This window comes from Stegostoma tigrinum, chromosome 2, assembly GCF_030684315.1.
Source record: "Stegostoma tigrinum isolate sSteTig4 chromosome 2, sSteTig4.hap1, whole genome shotgun sequence".
NCBI lineage: Eukaryota > Metazoa > Chordata > Chondrichthyes > Orectolobiformes > Stegostomatidae > Stegostoma > Stegostoma tigrinum.
In genome coordinates this window covers 158,792,751-158,813,013 of record NC_081355.1, presented here as the reverse complement: position 1 = coordinate 158,813,013, position 20,263 = coordinate 158,792,751, and the positions used below count along the sequence as shown (strand labels likewise).

The following is a 20,263-nucleotide window of genomic DNA, read 5'->3' as shown; positions in this document are numbered from 1 at the left end:
GGGAGCACAGGGGTTAGACACTTCCTCAATGCTGTCGCCAGTGAAAAATACATTAGCTTCAGGCAGAGGTTATGAAGAATCTTTTCAAACAGTGACAGCGGTCCAGGCTCTGTCTCGGTTCAGCTGGATCAAAATGATCAATAGTAGATCCCAATGATCAGCGACAGACGGGGTATGTGGTGATCGAGCAGCTTACCCGAACATTGAGCCTCTCCAGGTAAAACAGCAGCAGCTTGGAGGTTACAATCATGGCTCGCTCCCTCTCCCAATCCCTCCTCGAGGTGATCCAACCTTCCACATGCTGCAGAAAGGGGGCACGGAAACAGTATGTGGAGTGGGAAGGGAATGAGACAGCACCAAGGAAGCAGGCGAGGGGTGTGGGAAGGGTGGGGGGGGGGGGGGGGAAAGAGGGGGCAGGGTTGGGCAGGCGGAAGGGCGGGCAGAGGGGTAAGTTGGGGGCAAAGGCGGGGGGGAGCAGAAGGCGGGGGGGGGGGTGGTGGGCAGGGAGAGAGAACATACATGAGACATTTCTCTGCAGTGACCCTGATTCTCTAAGAGATAATCTTTACTGTGCAAGCTGGGGGCCCAGCTCCGAGCCCCACTCTCTTACCTTAAAGATGACCTGCAGGCCCTCAGGAGTGAGGTCCTGCACGAGGATCTGTTTGAGGAGCTCCTGCAGGGCGCTCAGAGTTTCCGAATACAAGATCTGGGGACAAAAGCAACGAAATCAACAGCACTCACCATCACCCTCTGGCTTCCCAAGACCTCCCAAGGCTCCTGAGCTCAGGGCCCAGACTCACTGCTGTTCCAATCCCACCCCCGTCTCCGGGACAGGACCCAGACCCTCAGCCACCCGCCTGCCCTCACCTCAGGGGCCAGCCCCCAACAACCACCCTCAGCCCGGTGCTGTACCTCTCTCTCCTTTATGTCTGTACAGGCCTCGTCCTTGCTGCGGTCCATACCGAGGGGGGGCAGTCCAAACACACTGTCCATGCAGGTCTTGATCAGCTCAAACATGTCTGTCTCATCCACCAAAGGATCCAGTTTCCTGTCCATTGGGTCAAGGAGAACAGCAGCAGTGTTAGGTGGGAGAGGGTCGCAGTGACAGACAGAGGCAGGAGCTGAATGCTGGAGAGGCAGCTCCGAGAATAGGATCAGGGAAAGGAGTCTCTCCATTGGGAGGTGGGATTCCCAGAGGAGCAGGAGACATTTACAGAGATTCTCAATCCCTCCCAACTAAAATGTATTCCAGAGGAAGGAAAATTGAGAGAGAGGGGGAGACTGGGTCAGCAAGTTACAGATAATAAGACGACAAAACTCATCCAAAACACGTCACAAATGCTGAAAGATTGGGGGAAATTTGACAACCAAGGGTTACTTTAAAATTGTAACAAGAGTGAGCAAAATAAAAATTATGGAAGAAAACTAGAGCAAAATATAGAGATGGATAGCAAAAGCTTCTGTAAGTCTATAAAAGTGAATGTTGGTCCATTGGAGGAAGAGGGTAGGGAGTTAATAGTGGGGAACACAGAAGTAGCAAGTCACTAAATCAATATTTTGCCTCAAGTTTCACAGCAGAGGACTAACAGTAACAAGTCAGAGGTTATACAGAAGGACTAACAGTAACAAGTCAGAGGTTATACAGAAGGACTAACAGTAACAAGTCAGAGGTTATACAGAAGGACTAACAGTAACAAGTCAGAGGTTATACAGAAGGACTAACAGTAACAAGTCAGAGGTTATACAGAAGGACTAACAGTAACAAGTCAGAGGTTATACAGAAGGACTAACAGTAACAAGTCAGAGGTTATACAGAAGGACTAACAGTAACAAGTCAGAGGTTATACAGAAGGACTAACAGTAACAAGTCAGAGGTTATACAGAAGGACTAACAGTAACAAGTCAGAGGTTATACAGAAGGACTAACAGTAACAAGTCAGAGGTTATACAGAAGGACTAACAGTAACAAGTCAGAGGTTATACAGAAGGACTAACAGTAACAAGTCAGAGGTTATACAGAAGGGCTAACAGTAACAAGTCAGAGGTTATACAGAAGGACTAACAGTAACAAGTCAGAGGTTATACAGAAGGGCTAACAGTAACAAGTCAGAGGTTATACAGAAGGGCTAACAGTAACAAGTCAGAGGTTATACAGAAGGACTAACAGTAACAAGTCAGAGGTTATACAGAAGGACTAACAGTAACAAGTCAGAGGTTATACAGAAGGACTAACAGTAACAAGTCAGAGGTTATACAGAAGGACTAACAGTAACAAGTCAGAGGTTATACAGAAGGACTAACAGTAACAAGTCAGAGGTTATACAGAAGGACTAACAGTAACAAGTCAGAGGTTATACAGAAGGACTAACAGTAACAAGTCAGAGGTTATACAGAAGGACTAACAGTAACAAGTCAGAGGTTATACAGAAGGACTAACAGTAACAAGTCAGAGGTTATACAGAAGGACTAACAGTAACAAGTCAGAGGTTATACAGAAGGACTAACAGTAACAAGTCAGAGGTTATACAGAAGGACTAACAGTAACAAGTCAGAGGTTATACAGAAGGACTAACAGTAACAAGTCAGAGGTTATACAGAAGGACTAACAGTAACAAGTCAGAGGTTATACAGAAGGACTAACAGTAACAAGTCAGAGGTTATACAGAAGGACTAACAGTAACAAGTCAGAGGTTATACAGAAGGACTAACAGTAACAAGTCAGAGGTTATACAGAAGGACTAACAGTAACAAGTCAGAGGTTATACAGAAGGACTAACAGTAACAAGTCAGAGGTTATACAGAAGGACTAACAGTAACAAGTCAGAGGTTATACAGAAGGACTAACAGTAACAAGTCAGAGGTTATACAGAAGGACTAACAGTAACAAGTCAGAGGTTATACAGAAGGACTAACAGTAACAAGTCAGAGGTTATACAGAAGGACTAACAGTAACAAGTCAGAGGTTATACAGAAGGACTAACAGTAACAAGTCAGAGGTTATACAGAAGGTGGAACAATCATCACTGGGGGATAAAGCACTGAACAAACTATTGGGATAGAAGGCAGACATGTCCACAGGGCCTAATGGCCTACATCCCAGGGCAACGGCAGAACAGACGGTAGGCCCATTGGTTACAAAATTCTAAAATACACTAGGATGCAGGAAAGGTTCAAGTGGATTCGGAAAATGTTAATATAACACCCTAATCAAAAAGGGAAGGAGGCAGCAAATGTGGAATTACTGACCGGCTGTGATGCTGAGGAATTGTCAGAATTCATTATTAAAGCAAGTCATAATGAAATCTATTAGAGTCAGCATGGTTTTGAGGACAGTGACTCACCCCCTACCTTGTAACCCTACATTTTCCATGGATCAACCACCTAACCTACACATCCCTGGGCACTATGAGCAATTTAGCACAACCATCCCACCCTACCCTGCGGGAGGAAACCCACGCAGACTTGGGAAGAATGCGCAAACTCCACACAGACAGTCGCCTGAGGGTGGAATCGAACCCGGGCCCCTGGCACTGAGAGGCTGCCGTGCTAACCACTGATCCGCCGTACCGCCCCTGTAATGAAACAAGTAGACAATGGAGATCCTATAGATGTAGCATACCTGGACTTGCATAAGGCATTTGATAAGGTGCCGCACAATATGTTAAAACACAAGGTAAGATCGCACTGGGTTAGGCATAATTTATTAGCTTGAATTGAGAATTGGCTAGCCAACAGAAAGCAGAGGGTCGGGGTAAACAGGTGCTACAGAGCTCAGTCCTCGGGCCCCAGCTATTTCCAGTTTATATTAATGACTGGACTGCAAAGCGAGAAGGTACCCACAGCCAAATTTCCAGTGACATTAAACTAGGTGGAACAGTAAGTTTATGCACAGAACTACAAGTCAATCTGGGTAGGTTTAGTGTACAGGCCAATGTTAGAACATAGAACATTACAGCACAGTACAGACCCTTCGGCCCTCGATGTTGTGCCGACCTGTCATACCGATCTCAAGCCCATCTAACCTACACTATTCCACGTACGTCCATATGCTCATCCAATGACGACTTAAATGTACCTAAAGTTGGCGAATCTACTACCGTTGCAGGCAAAGCATTCCATTCCCTTACTACTCTGAGTAAAGAATAGAGTGTAGGATGGACAAGTGTCAGATTATCCATTGTGATCAGAGGAAACGTCTGATCGGCCTGGAGAAAGTCATCTCAGTGCCTTGATATGGGGACAGAGAGGATACAGCAGGTGGGAGCATGTGATCATGGCGTGTTGCCGGATGGGAGTTCGCAAAACATCCATTGGTTCCAACTTGATCAAATCCTGCAGAGACAGACAGGGCAAAGATTAAAGGGGGGAGGGAAGAGACATAGGGCAAAGGTTAAAGGGGGGGGGAAGGAGGCCCACAGGGCAAAGGTTAAGGGGGGTAGGGAGAGAGACACAGGGCAAAAGTTGGAGGGTGGGGGAGGAAGGGTTTGGAACCAGACACAGGGCAAAAGGTTAAAGGGGGGTGGGGGGGGAGAAGAGACAGGTAGCGCCCAGTCGGGGCACTACAATCCATTCTCCCAGACCCTCGCTCTGTGCGCAAATTACACCGTTCACCCCCTCCCCCAACAACCACACTCCCCCCCCCCCCCCACCCCCACACACCCCCAATTACTCCTCCATCAGCTCTGTCCCAGCCCTATAATGACACACAGCACTGCACCCCCCACCCTGCAAACATGGGTGTGTTGGGAGAAGGTTGAGGGGAGCCCAGAGAGGGTGGGGGTGTAGCCACAAACAGGAGGCAGGAAGAGAATGAGGAACCCTGTGGAGGCAGGCTGGGGGGAGCTCATGAGGCTCTGCAGTGCTGATTGGGGTCCGTGGGTGTGACCACAAGTGGGAGCAGAGCCTGACTCCCACGCACAGCATTGAAGGTGATGGGTACTATACACCAAGATAATAAAGTGTGAGGCTGGATGAACACAGGAGGCCTCCTGCAGTGCCACAATGATGCCACCCGAAGGTTGCAGGAACAGCAACTCATATTCTGCCTGGGAACCCTGCAGCCCAATGGTATCAATGTGGACTTCACCAGTTTCAAAATCTCCCCTTCCCCTACTGCATCCCTAAACCAGCCCAGTTCGTCCCCTCCCCCCACTGCACCACACAACCAGCCCAGCTCTTCCCCTCCACCCACTGCATCCCAAAACCAGTCCAACCTGTCTCTGCCTCCCTAACCTGTTCTTCCTCTCACCCATCCCTTCCTCCCACCCCAAGCCGCACCCCCCGCTACCTACTAACCTCATCCCACCTCCTTGACCTGCCCGTCTTCCCTGGACTGACCTATCCCCTCCCTACCTCCCCACCTATACTCTCTCCACCTATCTTCTTTCCTCTCCATCTTTGGTCCGCCTCCCCCTCTCTCCCTATTTATTCCAGTTCCCTCTCCCCATCCCCCTCTCTGATGAAGGGTCTAGGCCCGAAACGTCAGCTTTTGTGCTCCTGAGATGCTGCTTGGCCTGCTGTGTTCATCCAGCTCCACATTTTATTATCTTGGATTCTCCAGCATCTGCAGTTCCCATTATCTCTGGTACTATACACCATATGGGTCTGTGGGTGGTGCTGTACGCTTCTCACTCACCTGCATGTAGGCCAGCAGCTCTCTCTTGCGAGTGAAGTTGTAGGAATTGCTCTGTTCATTGGCGCAGATGGCGCGAGCAATCAGCGAGATGCTCTTCATCAGGCTCAGCTTAATGGTCAGGTCCTGAGACACACGCAGGGAAGTGGAAAAGAAAATATGTCACAAACACCCCTACACACCCCACTCAGCACAAGCAGAGGCCCAGGCAGATCTACAAGTCACAGGAGGGGACAGAGGGAGAGCCAGAGTGAGAACGACAACATGTAAATACCCCAGAGTCAGCAGGGTCACATCCATACAGCACCCAGGGTCAGGGGTAACTCTCACTGCATCCTGGTGGGGGGGGCACACACTGAAGGGAGGGCCATGCTGTTGAGGGAGTTTGAGAGATGCTCTTCAGTGCTCACAGGACATGGTCAATCATTGTGTAACTAGAATTCCGCGTTACCAAAACAGGTCAGGAATATGAACCTGCCAATGAGACAACAGTTGGAGGTGAAGAGGGAGGGTAGGAGGCCATGGGGTGGAATATGAACCTCTTGTTCAAATTGCTGCCTAACTTCTGTAAATCCGAGAACAACTGGAGATTCTCCACAGAATGAAGTTTATACTGAGGTTCACGACCAGGACTGGCCAAGGAAACACTTGGCAAAAGAGCCAAATCTGGCTGCGTGAGAATTCAAACAGCCAGCCTGCCCGATAGCTCTCTCAGCTTCACTACGAAGACATTTCTCCTCTCAGAGGGAAGTAAATCTGTGGGTTATTGAGGTTTGGTCACAAAGTACATTCACGGCTGTAACAGACAAATCTTTAAATCAGGAAGGGATCACAGGTTACGGGGGAAGAGGCAGGGAAAGGGGAATTCAGGGTTAACATCTTGGCCAGGATCTCATTGAATAGTGCAAGAGATTAAATGGGCCGAATGGCCTCTGCTGGAAGTGAGAAGCTGGTTAGTGACAATGGAAGCAGCACAAGTTTGAGGTAAAGGATTTCCGCTCACTCAGAACCAGCTTCATCCTGCCCGTGCGTGGGTCATCAACAGCATACCTTACATACCTGCCGCTGGGCCTGAAAAGCCCCCAAATTAGAAGATACTGGAAACACACAAAGGGAGGTCTCTGAACAGGACCCTGGGCAATCCATCCCGAGATTCCCCCCCCCTCCCCCCCACCAGCCAAGGGCCTATTGGCTTTAGAGACATCACAGGTTCACTGTAATCTCAACGAGGGGCTACTGATGGGAGGAAATGGTGAGGACCTGTTCCATCACCACCATTGGTCAAGGGGGAAATATGGAGGGGAATTACAGACTGACCACTCGGGAATGGCATCACACTGCCCGAAAGGGAGCGGATGTGGAAAAAAGGGGTTCAGAAGAATATTTGGGATATTTCTTTGTGAAGAGTTGGCCAAGGAAACATCGTTATCAGGGAAAGAGTTGGAGAGGGCGGGCCCCTCTTCTCGCTCACTCTTCCAATTCGACACGAGGGACTTCCTCATGCTCTGGGATCATTCAGGCCCACGCTCCAACAGCTAAGCACTCCGCAAACAGAATGGGAACGCTGTGGGATAAACTGGAGCTCCCAAGCTGGAAACAGACGAGTCCTTCACTGGAGAAAGGGGCCAGCAAAGGATTCGAGGCTGTGATCAAACGAAACTGATGGACCCCTATCCCCGCTGAGGGGGCCCTTCCTGATCCCACCTCCTCTGTGCTGAGACCACCCTATTGGGGCAGGGGGGCCCTTGGGACGGTGACAATCCCTGCTTCCGGGTCTCGAACGGAAGTTGGGTTTATATTTCCAGAATGTTCTGCTTCGGCCTGGGTCAGCAGCTGCCGGCTGAGCTGTTGTTTGCGGAGGGTAATCCGGTGTCCAGCAGACTGCAGGGAGTATCCCCACCCAGATGCTAAGCTGGAAATGTGAAAAAGACAGGAGGGAAACTAGATTAGGAAGCCCGTGAGAAACGCAGGGAGCAGGTGAGAGAACCTCCACCAGGACAGGCAGAGAGAGTGCGAGGTATAGCAAACCACATTGTTTACCTTTGTCTCAACTTTAATCCCCAGAACCTGTGAGACAAGTGAAAGCAAGTCAGCGATTCCCAAAGTATCACAAACACCTCCACCCACTCCCCCCCCACCTCACACATCTCAGGAACACAGGCTCCTCCAGGAGGATCAGACTGCACTGCCCCCATCAAACACTCCCAGCACGTCCGTCTCTCTCAGTGCTAGAGGCTGTAGCAGCGGTGTGTACTATCTACAAGGTGCTTTGCAGGAACTCAAAGACCTCAGGCCGCACCTCTCAAACCTACGACCAATTCCACACAGAAGGACAAGGGCAGCAGATCCATGGGAACACCAGCCCCTGCAAGTTCCTCTCCGAGCCACTCACCATCCTGACTTGGAAACATGTCGCCATTCCTTCTCAGTCACTGAGTCAAAATCCCGGAATTCCCTCCCTCAAGGCAACGTGGGTCAACCCTACAGCAGGTGGACTGCAGCATGAAGGCAGCTCACCACCAGCTTCTCAAGGGGCAACTAGGGACGGGCAAGAAATGCCGGGGCCAGCCAGCAACTGCAGCATGAACAACTGATGAAACATTTGGGTGGGAGGGAACAGGTTAATAGAAGAATCTGCATTCGGTGTCCTTGCTGTCAATCTCTCCATCACTCTGCCCCACCTCATCTAAACCCCCCCACAACCACTTAAACCGTGGGGTCAGAGTGTGATGGGAACAAGATGAGAGCTGGTGTCACACACCTTGCAGTCCCCTAGCTTCCTACCTTCGTATTAAAGTGGCTCAAGACTTGTCTGATGACATCTTTCTCGATTCGAGGCAGAATCAGCTCCTTTGGGGCGTACAAGGTCAGGTAGCCGTAACACAGGATCAGGGTGCTCTTCGCTTTCTCCACATCCACATCAGACTTGTCCTGGGGGATAAAATAAAAAAGCAGCAATTCTCTCAGAGGCAGCAACATCACAACCCGCATCTACACACTCAGGGAGGGGTTGCCTGGAGTCTGTCTGTCAACATTTTCTAAACCAGTTATGTTTCTGGATCACTGAGAAAGGAGATAGCACCACAGCCAATGCAACATGCCAACTGATCAATGACCAATGTGCAAGCTCTAATCGTAAGAATTAGGCTGGTCCTGAAGGAAGTCAAAGTTCAGTCCCAAATAAGAATATTAAACTGGGCAAACATCACCTTCAGTCGTCCATGACTGGGCTGGAGAAAGTTTGACTCAAAGCCTGGTAGGAAACACAGAAGTGCCTTTGAAGGGGAAATGTGTACACCCCCCCCAGCTGAGGTCTGTCCAACAGCACAGTCAGGGTGGCCAAACAAATCCAGAACTCTCCAGGTGGCGAAAGAGATAGAGACGAGTCAGGGAGGGAGTCACACAGCAGGGGTCAGGCTGATAAAGCAGATGGGGTGGTGGATTTTACAAACAGATGCAGAGACACAGAGGGAGGCAGTTAGAATAAACCTGAAAAATTCACAGCTGGAGCCTCAGCTGGACATCTGTGCCCAGTTCACGTCTCCACGCTCTCCAGAGGACATGAAGGGACCAGAGAGGGAGCTGCAAGACAGGTTCGAGAGAATGGCCCCAGGAGTGAGGGATGCCCCCACTGAACGGGGGGGGGGGGGGGGGGGGGCAGGAAGAGAGGCTGCTGGTGATGGTGGGGTTGGCGAGGGAGCAGACACAGCTGGCTACAGCAAACAAAGGCCCCGGGAGCACCTGCCTTGAGAATTTGGAACAGACTCGGCGATTTCTTCAAGACGTCAGACTTCCCAAAGTCCTCCAGCTTCGCCAGAGTAACATCCAGGTGGGTCTTCGCACAGAACCCAATACACACTGCAACACCCTGCAAGAGACAAAACAAGCAAGCTGCATTTCCATAGCACCTGTCACTCTCGGGGCATCGCTACACATGATGTACAGGTACTGGGGCTGGACTGGTTTGGGCAAGGTCAAAAGTCACAGAAAACTAGGGGAGAGTCCAACAGGTTGAATTGAACACACAAGCTTTCACAGCGTTTCACCTTTCTTCAGTGTCCTGAGGTATGTTTTCAGCAAACACTTGAGGAAGGGGCATCGCTCAGACAGTTTGTGCATTCAATTCCACCTGTTACACTACAACCTGGTATCGTTACACATGACAGAGAATGAGGACATACCAAACCAGAAGAGGCTGTAAAGCAGGAAACAGTGATTTGTACACTGCAGGATCCCACATTTGAGACTCAGAGCATCTTTCCAAGTAATGGTGGTAGCAGGGCCCCAGGAGAATTCACACCACTGCATCAGTGGATGTGGAGTTTCACACACTGCAACTTGGGATCACCCCCTCCCTCTGACAGCATGGGGCAGGCCCACAGCTCTGAGCCTCCCCTGGTATTGACGTCAGGACCCGAGCTCCTGTGTCGCCATCTTCCAGGCAAACCACGGAAATTCGCCCGCCAAAAGATCCCGACAGTGCCCTTGCAAACCCACGACCACTTCCATCTAGAAGGACGACGACAGGAAATACACAGGGACACCGCCCCCTGCAACAACCACTCACCGTCCTGACTCAGAAACATATCACCGCTCCTGGGTCAAAACCCTGGAATCCCCCCCATCAGGGCATTGCGGGTCTACCCACAGTGCAGCAGTTCAAAAAGGCAGCTCAGCACCATTCTCTCCAGCAGCAATAACTTCCACATCCTATACCCTCAAACCTGCAGGCCAGTCCTGTTTCACTCCATATTTCTGCACCGACATTGCCCTAAATCCCTCCGGCTCTTCTACCCCAGGCCCTCCCCCATCACATAGGCTGCTGCCGGAGTCTCTTACCTCCCTCTCCAGGGGCTCGGTGTGTCGTACCGAATGTAGGACCTCCACGAGCTGCTTCCTGACTACGTTAATGTCGGTCGTCTGCCTCAAGACCACCCCGACACACTTGTAGAGGAAACCCTGTCCCGGTGAGCACGTAGAGGGGTGTTGTAAATGGGGTGGGAGGAGGGAGAGAGATCAGACACAGGAAAGCAGCTATTACTATCAAGAACCACAAAAGTGTTTCCAAAGTTATGGGGAGGGGAGGGTCCAGGATGTATCCTCAACAGTAACTGATCAATACCACCTCCTCTCCTGTTTCCACCTGCTCCCCCCCACAAACACACCCCAAAAATGTCAAGACTAACACCCAACATATTTACCCAGCAGCGAGTTTTGAGAAGATTTGTAGCTCAGGTTGAGGTTCTGGATGTGAGTTTGCTTGCTGAGCTGGAAGGTTAGTTTTCAGACGTTTCGTCACCATTCTAGGTAACATCATCAGTGAGCCTCCGACGAAGCGCTGGTGTTATGTCCCACTTTCTATTTATTTAGATAACACCCGGACCCCAGCCCGTACCCAACACCACCCCGCTCCCCCGGCAGGGAGGGGCGCACCCGGGCCCCAGCCCGTAGCCGCCCCCGCCGGGGGGGGCGGGCGGTATTAGTGCCTCCAGTTCTCACCTTCTCAGAGGGATGGTTGCTGTAGTTACTGAGGTGTTTGGTCATCTCCTCACTGAGCTGACCGCTCCACGTCTCGTCCCCCACAGTGACAGCCTCCAGGCTCTTGGACAGTAACTTCAGGGGGTCGGGTGGGGAGAGACAGAAAAAGAGAGAGAGTCAGTCACCAATTCGCGATCCGACAGCGCCCGATTCCCTGCCCCAGCATCAGCAAGGCCTCACTCACCAGCAGCAGTTTATCCTCCCAATGTCTCTGGGGCAGAGTGTCCTCGGAGTTCTCTGTCAAGAGCAAACAGCAGAGTGTCAACTGGGACCCTCGACAGTAGGGAGAGGAGGTGGGGAGAGGGAGAGGCTTGGGGGTGTGGGGGGTGTCCGGCTAATGGAGAAGGACAGGTGGACAGAATTGACAGAAGGGTTGCACACAGTGTAACCGTTATGTACACACATGCCACCTTCCAGTATCTCATTAAAGCAAAAAAAAAATTACACCCAGGAAATCAGAAGCAAATTGCTGGAAAAACTCAGCAGCTCTGCCAGCACGAGTTGATTCTACTTCTCTCTCTCCACAGATTCTGACCGCCCTGCTGAGTTTTCACAGCAATTTCTGTTTTTGCACTGTCTGTTTTGGGCAGAACTCTAATCCTTCCCCCCGTTAAACTATAACGCACAACAATACTGTTGCCAATGCTCCACATGATCAAGGCAGCAGTAGGCCATTCAGCCCTTCCAGACTGTTCTCCTGTCCTTTAGGATCAGGGCTGACCAAGTCCTGGCCTCAGATCTACGCTCTGCCTCCTGCTTCTCCCCTCCCACCCCCCAAAACAATCTCTGACCCCCACATTGGTCGACCATCCATCTAGCCCCGCTATAAAAATCTCACAACCCAGCCCCGACAACTCCCTCGGGAGCCGAGTTCCCCAGAGACACTGCTCTCAGGAGGGAAAATAAATCATCTTAAACAGGGCACTCCTTAGCCGGAGCTGGAGCAAGGATACTCATCTGATACATAACCCAGTCCAACCCTGCCCAGAGCCAGCCGGCACTCTGTCGGGGTTGGGGGGGGGGGGGGGGGGGGGGGGTGTGTGTGTGTGTGTGTGTGTGTGTGGTCGGTCTCAGGCCTCTCCTCATTCCCCCTCAGGAAGGTGGGGAAGCAGGGGGGAAAGAAGGGGAGAGTCTGCAGCTCCCTCCTCGTTCGCCCTAAGTCACGCAGGCAGCTGCAAACCAAAGAGAGGGCTGATCATTAACAGCCCACCTGAAACTCAGGCCAGAGACCCTCCACACCCTGAGGCAGTAACGTTGCTGAATCTGTAATCCTGAACCTCAGGCTAATGCTCTCGGTTTGAACCCCACCGCGGCAGAATTCAATAAAATCCGGATTTAAACGCTGGGCCAATGGGTAAGCAATGTGATCCCTGTGAATCACTAAGATCCTTTAGGGTAGGGGATCTGGTGCCCCTGACACACAGTTAGATTCTAACTGCCCTCTGCTAAGAGATGGGTATTAAACACTGGCCCGGCCCCTTTAATAATAAAGTTCAGTGCATACCTTCCAGGTACTGAATAAGTGAAGGGAGTTCCTCATTCCAGACCTTCAGCAGCTGTGGGTGGACAAGGGGCACAGCAACCTGGAGGAACCTCAGCGCTGAGACCCCTCGCCCCCTCCCCCGGAATGGGAATGCCGAGACTACCTGGAAAAGAAGCAGATTTATAATGACATCCAACTGTGCGATTGAACAGAAAGCAGGCCGAGTCAGAGATGCTTTAACTTGTCTGGGTTTTTTTTGGGGGAAGCGTGACATCAGAGATACCGGGCATGTGCCAACAACACAGGGAAGGGAGGTAGGGGATGCACGCAGCCGACACTAGCCCTGACCACCTTCCATGCGCCCTCCCCAACCCACCCGTCTAACCCCCATCAATACACTGGGGTCAGGATCCCATCAACACAACACAATATCCTTTTATTGTCACCCAGCATCAGTGCGATCCCACTGCTGATATCCCACACAACTACTCAGTCAGCACTGACCCAGTAGTATTATCGCTGGATTGTTAATGAGACCTGGATAAAATTCTGGGGACCCGGGTTCAAATCCCACTATGGCAGATAGTAGAATTTGAATTCAGCAATATCTGGAATTAAAAATCTAATGACAACCATGAATCCATTACCAATTGTTGGAAAAACCCACCTGGTTCACTAATGCCCTTTAGGGAAGGAAACTGCCATCCTTATCTGGCCTACATGTGATCCAGACCCACAGCAATGTGGTTGACTCTGAACTGCTGGATGGGCAATTAGGGACGGGCAGTAAATGCTGTCCAGGCAGTGATACCCTCGTCCCATGAGCGAATAAAGAAAAAAAAAATCTCAGAGACAGTACAGAAAAACTCACCATTAGCCGAGTTAGCAATGCCTGAGGTTTGGGCAGGTCTAAAAATCAAACGAGAAACCAAATTATCAATGGAGCAGGACTCTTTTTCTCCCCCCGAGATGACCCACCATGAGCGAGAATGTGGAATACAGAGTAGACACGCCTTTCCACATAGCACCCACAGCATGTTCACAGTTCAAACAATAATCACACCACTCCCCACTAAACACACTGCTGCAGGCACACGCTGTGTTTCAAACTGCAAACATTCATCACAGGAGGATAAACTTGGAAACGTACACTCTGTCAAACAGGGACAGCACACGGTTAGGTTCAGCGTAAAGCTCCCTCCACAGTCACCCACCAAACACTCCCTGGTTAAGGAGAGCATGGCGTTAGGTACAGAGATCTGCCCAAACGCTTAAGCGAAAGTTAAGCTCTCTCTGCTCGTTTCAATCAAGAGTAAAGCTCCACCTAAACTGTCGCCCTCAAACACTCCCAGGACAGGGACACCACGGGATTAGATACAGAATAAAGGTCCCTCTACGCAGTTCCCAAACACTCCCACAACAGGTAGCGGATGACCTGATAGACCCCGGGTATAACAGCTGATACACAAACCTCTCTCCTTGTTGTTGAGCTGGAAGCCCTCGCCGCTGTGCTGCTGCTGCTTCTTCATTCCCAGGTGTGCAAGGCTGCGACACACAGGAGCCAGCGCATCGAGATACTGCGGGGGGATGACAAACTCCAACAAGAATGGCCACAGAACCTACACAGAGAGCGGGAGAGGAGTGAGTGTGGAGCGAGGACTCAACTCAGTTACTCTACGTGCTTAGGAATTCCTTTGTATCATTAAACAGCTGTCATAAAGGGCCTACGTACTGGAGCATAGAGTCATACAATCACAGGAACAGAATTTTTGACCCAACCAGGATCCCAAACTAAACTAGTCCCACCTGCCTGCACTTGGGCAATATCCCTCCAAACATTTCTTAGTCACATACTTAACAATATTTAACAGACATTCGTATAAGTGTAGTACCATTCACCACTTCCTTGGGAAGTTCATTCCACACAAAAACCACGCCGAAAAATGTGTCTCATCTTTTTTTAAAATCTCTCTCCTCTCGCCTTAAAACAAATGCATCCCTGGGCTTGAAATCCTAGCAAAAAGATAACTAATATCAACTCTATTTATCTCTCGTTATTTCATAAACTTTGACCTGGTTGCGCCTCAGCCTTCTACCCACCAATGAAGAAAGTTCCAGCCTCTCCTCATAACTCAAACCCTGCATACCCAGCAACATTCTGGTAAATCTCTTCAGAACCCTCTCCAGCTTAATATTATCCTCCCTATAACTGGGTGACCACAACTGGACACATTATCCCAGAAGAGGTCTCACCAATGTCCTGTACAATCTCCACACAACGCCCCAACTCCTATATTCAAAAGACTGAGCAATGGAGGCTAGCACGCTGGGGTTGGAGGTCTGGGTTCAAGTCCATTCTGCCCGACAGCTGTGGCAGACCAAGTCCAAAGAGGTCAGTTGAAAAGTCGCATTTAACTCCAAAGTTACATGCATTGCCCAAAATCCTGCTGCATACAAACAGACAGGTCCCTTTTCGACGTTACAACAGTCTCAACGACGCACAAGTACTTTTACTGTCAGGCTCTCGATAGCTCGAGGCTCTGAAAGCTGCGAAAAGTCACTACAGCGTCATCCTTTAAAGATGAAAAGGAGCGCAAACGCACGCGCTAGAGTCTGATACTAACATTCTCCATCTTCTTGACAGTGGTGGTTAACAGGTGTAGGATGTTGTCACACATAGTCCGCAAACTCTCATCCGTCACTTCATCAGGATCGTAGCTGCGAGGTTTGGGTGTCTGAGGAAGTGGGAGCACATTTCAGATCAATAAACACACCCACGACAGCACCAACCACCGCCCAGCCCGCCCCTCCAAATTCACCCCATAACGCAACAAAATACTTCACTCTATCACCCCCAGGACTGGAACGAGGGAGAGGAAGCGGCAAAGTGAGGTCTGGGGGCTGAGGGAGGGAGGTGAGAGAAGAGGGTGGGAGTGGGCTGTGGGCGGAGCAAGGGGCCACATCAGGGTCCCAAGGCTGGGAGGGAACAGAATGGAGCGGGATCCCGAGTTGGTTGCCGGCGAGGGGTCACAGCAGGGTCCCGATGGGATGGGGTGAAAGTAAAAGGCGAGCTCAACAGCACCACGAGCAGTTAACGAGCCACTCTGCGGTTAGCCCTGCTGCCTCACAGCGCCAGGGACAGGAGTCCGATTCCAGACCCAGACAACCATATGGAGTTTGCACATTCTCCTCGCGTCTGCGTCTGTTCCCTCCCACCATCCAAAGATGTGCAGGACTGGCCGTGGGAAATGCAGGGATACAAGGACAGGGTAAGGGTTGGGTTTTGAGTAGGATGCTGTTTGGAGCATCAGTGCAGACTTGATGAGCCGAATAACCTTTTTCCCCACACTGTAGGTATTCTATATTTCTCAATTGTCATTGTTTGGGGAGCCTTGCTGAGTGCACATTGGCATCCCGCTCCCACTATGACCGTGACACACTTTCGGACAGCCGGAGCGGGTGAAAGGTGCTACAGAAATTCACGTTCACTGCCCCCAGCAGGAATGGGGAAAGAGGGTCCTACCCCGGGCTCACAGGGCAGGGCGCACTGTCGGATGATAAACTCCACCATCGCTTCACCTCCGTCCAGCTCCAGATAGTCATGGTGAGCCATAGCGCTGATAACCTGAGCCATCATCCATTTCACCTGCCCCAGAGAGAGGGAGGAAGAGGGAGAGAGACCACTGTTACTGACTGACTTCTCCTGCTAGTACCACACCAAAATCAGGAGACACTGGTGCAGTGGGAGGCATCACTGCAGAGGCACACACTCATGTTCTGCAGACACACAGGTTCAAACCCCATCATTACTGTTGTGGTTGGTGGGGGGGGGGGTGGGGGAAGAGAGTGGAAAATGTAGATTCAACTCATAAATCTGGAATTGGAAGCTCACTTCAGTAACGCAGACCACAGCACAAATCACTTGCTGTGGTAACACCAGCTGGTCCTCACCCAAACCGGCCTGCGCGCAACTCCAGCCCCGCTCCAAAAGATTCAAACGTCCAAGAAACCTCAGCCTACAATCGCTTCACGAAAACGGGGCCGCCACTGCTTCGACGAGAGATTTGAAATAGTCCCTTCAAAGCCTGGACTAATGTCCCACTCAGGTAGGCAGTGCCTAACAGCAAAGTCCTCTGTAGGGCAATGGCTCCCCTAGTCCTGGGGTGTCCCGCCCACATACGACCGGAACGGCATTCCAGAAATTCCAGGAGCAATGCTTTGGCCACATCCTTCTGGATTCAACTGGAAGGCCAGGGAACAAAAACCAAACTTTAAAATAAAAACACCAACTTTCTTGACACTGACCCACAAACTTTCAGGGAGAAGTTCTGCAATATTAACTTTCGATGGACTGTGTGTAGACGGCTAAAAGCCATCGCTCCCTACAGCTGTTGTCAATCTCAAATCAGCAGTTGGTACAGACTAAATCAAAATGTTTCCCAAAAAAATATATATACTGGGGCTGTCATGGGCAGGATATGGAATCTTAGGAGGGGAGACGGGAGGAGGGGAGAAGTAGAATTGGATTGGGAGGGTCAAGCTCTCAGAGAGATTACACACGAGGATGAGAGTTTCAGCTAATCCTTTGAGGAAGCCACAGTCATAGCTTCCTGGAGAACTGGGCTTGTTCCACTTAAAGCAGAAAAGGTGAAAGGGAAGTCGAAGTGAGATTTAAAAAGCGACGGTAGAGTTTTTGATGGAGTTAAACAAGGAGAAACTGCCTCCAGCAGCATGAGTTAACACTAGAATATTTTTCTTTAAAAAAATAAACTGATCATCTGAACCCATCCCAAAAGGGAACCTTGGAAATCATTGTGGAAAATCAAACTTGGGCAGAGTTCTCATTTTCCAGTCTGTATCACACTTCAGGTTTCTAGAACGATGCAGTGAGGGGATCATAATTCACCAGTGTCTCTCTGTTGGTTCTTCAGAAGCAGCTCACCAATTATCTATTCAAATACTTCTCCAACTAACAGCTGCAGATATTCCCGAATCTGCTTTCACATTCCAGGTCTCCCACTCATTTCATAATAATTCCACACCTCCCCATTTTGCCAATTAGCTGACATCGGTGTTCCTCTCAGGTTACTGACCCTCCTAGCACGAGAAACACTTTCTCTTGTTTACTCCCACAAAATGAGGCTGTTATGAACACCTCAATGAAATCTCCCCCTCAACCTTCTCTGCTCCAAGCACAATGCTAATGTCTCCAGTCTTTCCACAGCCAGAGTACTGCCTGCAGTTCTGAATCCACATTATAGCAGGGCTGTGATAGCACTCTGCAGAGAGTACAGAGGAGATTTACCATCATGTTGCCTACGTTGGAGAGTCTCGGTTAGGAAAGCCATCCGGTAAGAAGCCTGACTTGCTGTTTTGGAGCCGGGCGTGGAATGCACGTGCCTAGTGGGCCACTTTTGGTAAGCAGAACTGGCACTGCGGGATGAACTGGATAAGACTGGAGTTGCTTTCTTTGGAGCGGAGGAGACTGAAGGGAGTTTACAAGAAACTGTTCCCCCTTTGTGCAGGGACCAATGGTCAAGGGTCATAGATTTAAGGTAAGGAGCAGGAGGTTTAGAGATGTGAGAGAAGGCCTTTTCATCCAAAAGGTGGGTGGAAGGAATCTGGAATTCATTGCCTGAAAGAAATTATCAGCATTTTAGACATATTTAGATTTACGCCTGCAACATCAAGGCATACAAAACTGTGGGCCTAGTGCGAGAAAATGGGGTTGGAATGGGGTTGAAAATGGGGTTAGCTGGCTGTTTTTTGACAGCACATATCTGATGACCAAAGGGCCTTTATTTGTGCTGTAGACCTCTATACCATTCACTGAAATCCCTGGTCCCATTTGATGTAATCTCTGCAACAAATCCATATCTTTGCCTGAACTCTGGGGCCCAGGCTGAAGGCAACAGACTCCAACAGAGGTCCAAATGTCTTTTGTTTATTTCTCCACATTCTCTTTGCATTTATACCCCATGCCTCAATTTATAAACCCTCCTCATCCCACCACTCCATTCTCTTCAAAATGCTCATGGCCTGTGACCCCGTGCTCCACTCCTCCTGCACCACCCATCAGAACTCTACCCTTGAGAGCATCTTCCCTCAAAATACATCACTGCACAGCATTATAGTGCACTGACACCTGTCTGCCCACTTCACCCCATCCACAGCCCCCTGCAGCCTGAGGTCAGACAGGAGAGTGAGGGCAGGGGCTTGGGGAGGGATGGCCCGGGGACTGTGGGCTGTCTCTCACTGGGAAGGGGAAGGTCAGGTGAGGCTCAGAATGACACGGCAGCAATGGGCAGAATTCCCTCAGACATAAAGGGTGGGGCTGGATGAACACCGCCGGCCAAGCAGCATTGCTGGGCCTGCTGTGTTCATCCAGCTCCACACTGTGTTATCTCGAATTCTCCAGCATCTGCAGTTCCCATTATCTCTGATACAATTCCCTCAGTCGTTGCTGGCTTAAACCTCAAATGTAGGTTAGAGTGAAGAGACTTAGAAGAATAGACAGAGTGCTACAACTTGCACTAGTGAGGGAGATCCGAATGCAGGCCAAGAACCTCAAAACTGAAGCTGGGAGTTACAGGGATGACATCAGGAAGCAAGTCCACACGTGAAAGGGGATTTGGAATCTGGAAAACCCTCACTACAGCATCCTGCTGAGCCGGGGGTATACAGAACCTTTCAAAACAGAGTTTCCATTGGTTTAAGGATATTGGAGCAAAGGCATATACATGGAGAGGAGTCTTTCATCAATCTCCTCTTTGTCATCCTTTGTTGCTCCACCCTCAAACACTCCCAACCCCCGACCTCATCCCAAAACCAGCCTGACCCGCCCCAACCCCGACCGCATCCCTAAACCAACCCAGCCCGCCCCCCCGCCTCCAACCTCATCCCAAAGCCGGCCCGGCCCAGTCCGCTCCCCGCCCCATCCCTAAACCAGCCCAAACTGCCCCGACCCCATCCCTAAACCGACCCGGCCCACCCCCACCCCCAGCCTCATCCCTAAACCGGCCCAGCCCGCCTCCACCCCCAGCCCAAAACCGGCCCAGCCCAACACCCACCTCCCCATCCCAAAACCGGCCCGGCCCGCCCCCGCCCCCGCCCCCACCCCCCCGGCCTCATCCCAAATTGGCCCGACCCGCCCCCACCTCCTTAACTCATCAGTCTTTTCTCCCACCTATCCGCTCCTCCCACCTCACTGACCAACCCCTACCTCTAACCTACCAGCCTCATCCCCGCCTCCTTGACCTGCCCGTCCCCACCTATCTGCTCCCTTATCCGTTTTCCATCCACCTCCCCCGCCATTTATTTCAGAATCCCTTCCCGTCCCCCTCTCTGAAGAAGGGTTCAGACCCAAAACATCAGCCTTCCTGCTGCTCGGCCTGCTGTGTTCATTCAGCTGTACACCTCGTTATCTCAGTTTCTCCAGCATCTGCAGTTCCCTACTGTCTCTGAACCCATTAATAACTATTCACCCTCCCAGCCCGATCGTTATCAACTCCTTTGTCTATCCAAGTGCTCTGATCTCTCACACAGATTTGCTCTTATCTCTTTGGACAGTGCCCTTTATCCTATCATTTGCTCCCTATCCCTTCTTCCCT

General features: G+C 50.6%; 1 protein-coding gene across 3 annotated transcripts in view; it reads right to left on the bottom strand.

The window, feature by feature from the left end:
• Positions 1-20,263, bottom strand: part of mroh1 (maestro heat-like repeat family member 1) — a 69,124-nt gene that overhangs the window by 24,426 nt on the left and 24,435 nt on the right. For all 3 annotated transcript variants that reach the window (XR_009443027.1, XM_059640611.1, XM_059640607.1), the window contains exons 13-28: positions 16,177-16,299; positions 15,278-15,388; positions 14,125-14,272; positions 13,525-13,562; positions 12,675-12,816; positions 11,355-11,407; positions 11,132-11,245; positions 10,472-10,591; positions 9,378-9,500; positions 8,417-8,563; positions 7,673-7,699; positions 5,636-5,758; positions 4,253-4,332; positions 913-1,048; positions 611-706; positions 197-301 (exon numbers count right to left, since the gene is read on the bottom strand). Coding sequence is in view for 2 of the 3 variants with exons in the window: in XM_059640611.1 (XP_059496594.1) it covers positions 197-301; positions 611-706; positions 913-1,048; positions 4,253-4,332; positions 5,636-5,758; positions 7,673-7,699; positions 8,417-8,563; positions 9,378-9,500; positions 10,472-10,591; positions 11,132-11,245; positions 11,355-11,407; positions 12,675-12,816; positions 13,525-13,562; positions 14,125-14,272; positions 15,278-15,388; positions 16,177-16,299 (1,686 nt within the window). In the remaining variant the exon portion in view is untranslated. The remainder of the gene's footprint in view (positions 1-196; positions 302-610; positions 707-912; positions 1,049-4,252; positions 4,333-5,635; positions 5,759-7,672; positions 7,700-8,416; positions 8,564-9,377; positions 9,501-10,471; positions 10,592-11,131; positions 11,246-11,354; positions 11,408-12,674; positions 12,817-13,524; positions 13,563-14,124; positions 14,273-15,277; positions 15,389-16,176; positions 16,300-20,263) is intronic.